This window comes from Neltuma alba, unplaced genomic scaffold (assembly GCF_004799145.2).
Source record: "Neltuma alba isolate B1F8T4 unplaced genomic scaffold, ASM479914v2 tig00013314_pilon, whole genome shotgun sequence".
NCBI lineage: Eukaryota > Viridiplantae > Streptophyta > Magnoliopsida > Fabales > Fabaceae > Neltuma > Neltuma alba.
The window spans coordinates 43,914-51,913 of NW_021637589.1; the positions used below are offsets into that span (position 1 = coordinate 43,914).

The following is an 8,000-nucleotide window of genomic DNA, read 5'->3' on the forward strand; positions in this document are numbered from 1 at the left end:
TAGGTAGGCTCAATGTCAGTAGCAGCAAGTTGCTTTAGTGATAATACCATCCGTCGCGTTTTAATAAGGCTCCAGACTTGAGTCTAATATTAACATGTTTGTATGTGAGTGTGTTTAATTATATAAGATATAAAAAAAATCTAAAAAACTAATATTTGGCTCTAGTAAAAATGGTTAATTCCTCGTAATATAGCAAATCAATGTTCATATGCCGGATGCTAACATTTTAATGCCTGATAATAGTTTGAATAGAAATATAAAATACCTCTAATAGAAGGAGACACGTACTTATGAAAAAAACTTTTAATTAACAGCATATTTTATCAAACATCTAATTGATTGATGAAAATAAGTGTGGCGGACCCATCCGCCTTCAGTATGAACTCATTTGGTGTTGGTGATTATAAGTTTGATTTTAATGACGGCGGTAGTGTTTATAGATGCTAATGAAGTTGAATGGGGTCAATGAATTAAATCTCAATAACTATTATGAAGATTGATTGTTTATTGTTTGTTTCGAATGCAATTTGAGATTATATATAAATATTACCTCGTCTGAGTTTGGATATTAAATTTAAAAAAAGTTTACCAATGTTAATTTGCCTCTATGTTATTTAATGTATAAAATTGAAATTTACTAATATGTACTAGTTAATTTATGACTGAGGGGGTGTTTGGATAGAAATCAAACCATGGTTTCAAAAGTGTTTTTACAGATTACGAAGTAAATATATAAAGAAGGTTATCTCGTTTTGCGGAAAAACGCTTCTGAAACGGTGGTTTTGAGAATGCCAAACACCCCCTGATTGTTTGACCATTGATAGAATGAATTCCTTCATCAATCCAAAGAAAGATCTGTTTAAAACAATATTGATAAAGATACTCATAATTTGAATCATACATGCGCAACATCCTCAATAACACTCCTTTAGAATATCAAAACATTTCCTGACATTCATGTAAGCATGAAAAGAATGTCATTTTTGTCTTTTCCCAAAAACAAAGAACATTACATTTTGTTCTTGAGTACTAGAATTTTCGCACTTTAATTGAAAATGAAAGAATAAATAAAAATTGTAAATTTAGGACTAAAAAAACATTTATGAGGCCTTGAGCATTGCTTTTATTTCATTCCAACCTCATTGGTATGAAATCGGATCGAAACAGAACGCGTCAAAAATGTGTTTCTTCTTCGCATTCTAAACTTCCAACTAATGCCTTCAGACTACCATCTCTGCTGGCACCATATTATACTGTATCAGACTCAGTATTTCACGCCCTACAAAGTGGAAATAACCATCTCAATCAGTTGGCTTGATGTGCTAAATTTCGCTTATTTGGATCACAGCGGTGTCAACTGCCAAGGATTGCTTGTGATAAGAATTAGTATTAAACTGCATTCAACATCCCGAAATATTTTTTTAAACACATCCAACACCCTCAAATATTTTATGATGCGCCTAGTACCATGAATTTTTTGTTTTTTTGCCTTATTGCTAAATGCTTCAAAAAAATGTTTTTGGGTATTGGACACACATAAGAAAAATATTATAAGGTGCTGAATGAACCACAAGATACTTTACAGTGTTCAATTCACTCGAAAAAATATTTCGAAATGCTGGATACACCTTAATCCTAAAGATTATAATCAACTAATATAAATATTTTTTTTTTCAAACTAAATTATCGAAATAAGTCAATGAAAAGGTTTTATGTTCAGACCATACAATTATTATCACATACCAACAGCTCTAAACCAGACAGCAAATCACGGCAGAACAAAAGCACGCCTTATTTTCTTATTCACAAAATTGAGCATCTTCACTGAAAAGAAAACTACACGCACGAGGCAGTGGAAGCGTTTCCGGATCACAAGAGAAAACACAAGCTTATTACAAAGACTGATAATGTCTAGAAATAACAGGGAAAAATGAAACCCTCTAGCTAAAAATACCTCAGAGACTTGCAGACAAGATTTCAAGTGGAAAAAAGGGCGCTGAAAAAGGAGGGAAAAAGCTGGTATATACACCTCTAAACTTCAACATATGGTGTCGGATCCAAAGGAACAACAGTATCTGGAAAATCTGACCTCTGTCCTGCAAGAGAGTAATATGCAAGAATATGTGCTGGATGCTCAACCCATACGGATTCTTCACTTTGATAAGTTACGAGAACTCTCCTGGAAGGAATCAACTCAATATTCCAGAAGGGTCTTGCCATGGCAAAAAGATCACGCCCAGATGCGGATTGTCTATACCCTTGCACCCATAGATACCTTAGAGAAGTCAGTCGTGTAGCGGCAACGGCTAAAGCAAGCTCACTGAAGGAACAACCTCTCATTTCAAGCTTTTGAAGGCTAGGGCAGCCCCTTGAAAACTGCAGAAGCCCTGCATCAGATTCCCCTACATAACCCAGAAGCATCCATCTCACATTTTGGCTGTATTGCCCAATGTAGCCAAGGCCAACGTCAGTCAAGCCCCCGGAGCGAAGATACAGAGCAAATCTTCTAAGCTTATCACAGCCTCTTAATAAGGATCTCACCCCATTGTCAAGAGGTAAATCTGTTATGGTTGCCTCACGATCTAGCAAGACGAGGCGAAAATCAGTGAGGTTTTTCATGTGAGTGCCAATATGTTCCAGGGATGCATTTGTAATGTCAGATACATAAACAGCCAGATATTCAAGTTCAGGACAGCCCTGTGACAGAGCAATCAACCCTCTCTGAGAAACAACACCTTCTTCATCCTCCATTCCTTGCTCATCATCTCCTCGCTCAATCCTAAGTCTCTTGAGTCTCTTACAGCTTTGTGCAAGAACTTCGAGCCCTCTATCACCAATTACATTCCTTGACTGTCGATAAGGAAACACGTAAGTTGATTCAAAATATTAAAACTGAGAATTGGTCCAACAAAGGGCAATCAGAACAAGCGTATCCAAAATGTCAACATCCATTACGTGGAAGATAAAAGTCCCTCGTGAGACATTCGATTATGTAAAATATAATAAGATCTCAAAAGCCTTAGTCTAGAATTCCTGCGTTACATATATCACTCAGGAGACAACTGATAATGTTAAAATATACGAGATGAAGCTGCAGAAAGCGTTAATCTAGGGAGTCTTGCGTTGCCTATTTTTATAATAGATTAAAGATTCCTCGGCCTGAGATGCGCTATTTCTTATGTGGGGTAAGCTACATCAATATATGACATTATAACTGACTCTAACATCCAACAGTTTTCCCGCTTGTAGAGTCCAGATAGAGTAGTTCAAAGTTCAAACACGTTATTGCCTATGGAGAAACGTATGGAAGCATATCATTAGATAGGTAGGCGGGAAAATTTGTAAACCTTGATTAAAGGAGAACAAAAGACAAGCGTAGAGAAGACCAACACGGACACAACGAAAGTATTGCAAGCAAGCAAATCTGATGAGGAAAAATTCCAGGAATTTACCTCAAGGACTTCCAGGTTGGGGCACTTCTGGATTAATGCACAATGATCCTCTGTATCCAACATCGAATATAGGAGATCCAACTTTCTTAGAAGGGATGCGAAAGGAAATACTATTGGAAGTTCATTCTTTCCAATATAGGTCAAACCCAATCGACATAACTTTGCGGGAAATGGTACGGCATTGTACTTTTCCGGCTCCTCATTGTAGGCGCCTCCACAAAATTCTTCCAGTGCAGATGCAGAACGAAAGAAATTTACAAGCTTCAGGATCTCAATATCAGTAATTTTCACGGAAACTAAGTTGCGACAGTTTTTTGCTATAAGTTCAAGGTCCTCAATTTCGATACTGACAAGATCTGTCAAGTAAAAATTTAGAGCCTCAAGAACAGTATTATTCAAAGCAAGCTCATGTAGCCATTCCCCATCGTTCTCAACAATTTGACTCTCCTCCATAAACAAGACTCTTAGATTCCTGACAAGAGAAAACAGCCATCTATGAGTGAACTGTACTTGGAAGAGGACACAGAATAAGGAATGAAGGAGCAACTGATTGGCAGTAGGTCTGAGAATTAAGAAACACAATGTGAAAGTAACGTAACAAAAGCACACAATACGACAATAACATAATAAAAGCATATGACCATCGATAGAAATTCAAATAATTCGATGCCCACATATAACGAGCAAACTGCGTACTACTTTTTGAAAGGGGAACTATAACGTCATTAATTTACTCAAAGTGAAATCTTAAAAAGTGAAATGAGAATGAACTACAGTATGTGCAGCATTAATTTACTCAATTATGTCCAAAGGATAGATTCATGTCTGAAGTTAAATAAAGAGAAAAACATTTTGCCTCTTTGATTGTTATTGCCAATATGAAATATGTCAGGCCCAAAATTCCCAGTACTAACCTTGCAATCTCTGTGCCCCCACCCAAAAAACAAAAAAAACAAAAAAACAAAAAACAAAAAAGGGTAAAATCTCTCACTGAATCGACGTATGCCTTGGATAAAGGATCATATATGAATTTGAAGACATAGAGAGGAAATTTACTTAAATTATGCAGTCTGCAGATCAATATGACCGCTAGAGGACAGCTTCCAGCATTAGAATATATCTTTATTTTATCGTTTGGGATGGCAGATACAGAATAGGAACAGATTTTTCAAACCCATTTATTCAAATCCACAGTTTATCAAATAAAAACTAGAGTATTTACAATGAGCAACGTCTTTTTTCCCTTCTTTAAACACAGATTTTGCTTTTGGTTGATAATCCTACAGGTCTCTTGTCTCTTTTCCTTGAAGACTTTCTAACTATGGTCATCACTCCAAATGCAAGCTAAGTTTTCTCCCCCTAGAAAAGAATGCACTGCCTTGGCTTATTCTACTACACCAAAGTTTTGACCAACGCAATCAAAGGCAAAAGGTATTTGACAATCCTTATACTAACAACATAAAAGAACATGCTGCAAATTGTTGAAAAGTTCAACCCACAATAACAAGCCATCATTCGTAAACCATAATTATGCCCAAACCGGTGTCACAATTACTGATTATCCTTCTAAGTAGATAGATATGGCACTGTTGTCGGAGACTGATGGAGTAGCTTCCATCGCTTAGCAAAGTCTTGCAGTATCAAATAAGCCAATTGTGCATGGCACAGGATGCATTAAAAAACAAGCAGGGTGCTCACTAAAAGCAGATAATTTGGTCGAAAGGAGCACGTTTTCTTTTCTTTTCTTCTTCTTCTTTTTTTTTTTTTGAGCCGCGGGGGGGGGGGGGGGGGAATGCGTCTGAATTCCGAAGACATAATTTGAGCCACCGCATACTCGTAACAGAACAGAGGCTTGATTTGCAAAAGAACGAGGAGAGTTGGCATTGCTAATCAAACATTGAGAATACATCAAATGGGAATTAAAATATCATCTCACAGAGTTTGAATCAAAAGATGGAGGTAGGCAATACGCTATCCGACTTCGGGCGAATTTCAAACAGCGTCCAATAGCATGAAAGGAAATGCCTTTACAAAGAATCGAAACTCAAACTCTAAAACCACTTCATCAATCAATCATCTGAGTGGGAGTTCAGTGTATTCACTCAATCAGAGACGCAACACTGATACCTTCTTTTCTTCCTCTAGCAGGATATACAGATATATTTTTAGGCAAATATACTCAACGATACGTTAAGAAAATACAACACAGGTGCAAGTAAATCAATCATGACTTGCAGTGCGAAATGAAATTGAGTTACTCGACCCTTCAAATTTATCCTAACAACTTTTATTAAACTCATGCATGTATTACACCCCCAAAAATCGCACATGTACAATTCAAATAAACAAATTGAATTAAATCAAGCAAAAGAAAGAAAATCCAGTAGATAATAATGATAAGCCTTCAGATTCTACACGAACAAATCACGAAATTCGAGAAAGAAAATCCTCAACCATGACTCCAGAGAAAACGCAGGCAAAACCATAATCCAGTATTTACCTGCAAGACCGGCCGATATGGTAAAGCCCATCGGTCGAAAAACCAGAACACTTGTCGAGTTTAAGAGCTTGAAGCACGTGTCCCCGTGACCGCGCAAGAAGCTCAAGATCGGAATCCCACACAATCATACGACGGAAATGAAGAGACTTCAAACAATCAAAATATCTTTCAATCTCTCTAACCCAAGGCCCCACATATCCTCCCCAATCCTCCGGAATCAAATTGAACATCGCCGCCCTTGGTTTCCCTTTCAGCTTCAGCGATTCAAGGTGCGGAAATCTTCGCCGGAGTCGGTCCGGGGTGGACGTGTAGCAGAGAGCAATCGTAACGTGCTTCCGGGTCAAGCAGTCTATCTCGTACCACTGCCGGCAAACTTGAGAAACCGCATCCCGATCTTTGGGGTCGTGAATACAAGCCATAACACGTTCCAGGACCACATCTGTTAAGCCGGTGCTCATTCTCCTCACGTTTCGATCATCCATAGCCATTGAAAAGTTCAGACAAGTTAAAAAGTGATATGAAGCCAAACACCTTCGAAGGCCAATAACTTAGACAGCTCGGAACTCAAGACACAGAATTTCAGGCCCGAACTCGAATGTCTCAACTCCCTGATGCAGATCGGTTCGAAACCTTCAAAATTAAAATTACAAAAAATTAAACCAAGACCAGAAGTACTAAACAAGAATGGAATTGAGCAGCATGGAAGGCACATACAGCAAGCTTGGCGCCGCAAAACCGATGACGTAAGAGATACAGCCAGAACGATGGCAGGGGGGCAGCAGCGAGAAAGCAGAGAAGGAGGAGGAGAAGAAACTGGAAAGCAATCAATCAAGCAGCGACTTTTGCACGGAAGACGAGCCAATAGGATCGGGAACGAATCGGCGACCCGACCAATGGAAGAAAGGGGGAGCAGCAGGGAGCTAGTGAGTGGAGTGAAGTCATGGTTAGAGAGAGAGAGAGAGAGAGAGAGAGAGAGAAGAACGGCTGAGATTGCGAGGGGAGTACAGGAATCGGACGGCGACAGTTGAAACAGTTTGGAGGAAGGGAAGGAGGGTTGGGGATCAGACCCTAATGGAGTCTTTATAAAATAAGAGCCTCAAAAACCACAAACACAAAAAGGCGAAGGTGGAGGATGCAGAGTGGAGAAGACTGAAGATTAGGGAGAGAGATGGAGAATGATCACAGGCTGCATTTGGATGTCCCTTTCTTCACTTCATTTCAATTCCAGATTTTAAAATACATAGTGTATGTATCAATCCCTCTTTATACGTATAACTTGATTGATTCAGTGGTCTTAATTAATTACAAGAAAAAAAAAATTATTGATGTAATAGACATTTTAAAATATTGAGGCAGAGGCAGAAGAATCTCATTCTGTTGCTCAATCTAAAATAGGATCCAAAGTTTCTGATGATCAGAATGTAATACAGGCCTTTTTTATTGTTGGGAAAAAAACTAATTTATATAAACTCGAAAACATTTTTGGTTGTTGGCCAAAAAGAAAAACATTTTTGGTTCCATTTGTCGTGTGAATTTAAGACTTGGAATCTAAATAATACTACCTCCGATCCTTAATATAAGATCTTGTTTGACTTTATTTTGGTTCTAAATATAATATCCCAATTCACCTTATCTCTCATATTTATACATTTTTTTCAAGATAGTCCTTTTAATAATTGTAGTTCTAGCCAATATAGTTGATTAGTAAGGATATTTTAGGAAAGACAACACTTATTTATTATAAATAACTAACTTAACTTTTTTCCTTAATCTTCTCAAATTAGTCAACTGGGTCTTATAATTAGGACCGGAGGTAGTATCTAGTATTAATTATGTTAATAATATATGATAATAAATTCATAATAGAACGATATATCATAACAACTGTAAATTTATTATACGCTTGCTATTTATTTTACTACTGTCTTAAATTTTCTGGTCCATATTGCAGGGATAAGTTCTGAATATAAAGAAATAAATAAACTAGCAAAGGTCAAAAAGAGTAAGGTGGTATCAACCAAGCGCTAAACGACAAAATCTGCACTGTG

At 37.5% G+C, this 8,000-nt stretch overlaps 1 protein-coding gene across 1 annotated transcript; it reads right to left on the reverse strand.

Moving 5' to 3' along the window:
• Nucleotides 1-1,768: 1,768 nt before the first annotated feature.
• On the reverse strand, nucleotides 1,769-7,152 carry LOC114736153 (coronatine-insensitive protein 1-like). Its single transcript, XM_028923931.1, has 4 exons — nucleotides 6,667-7,152; nucleotides 5,953-6,582; nucleotides 3,453-3,924; nucleotides 1,769-2,850 (listed from the first exon to the last, which is right to left on the reverse strand). The coding sequence occupies exons 2-4, from the start codon at nucleotides 6,438-6,440 to the stop codon at nucleotides 2,032-2,034; spliced, it is 1,779 nt and encodes a 592-aa protein (XP_028779764.1). The 5' UTR covers nucleotides 6,441-6,582; nucleotides 6,667-7,152; the 3' UTR covers nucleotides 1,769-2,031.
• Between the last annotated feature and the right edge of the window lie 848 nt (nucleotides 7,153-8,000).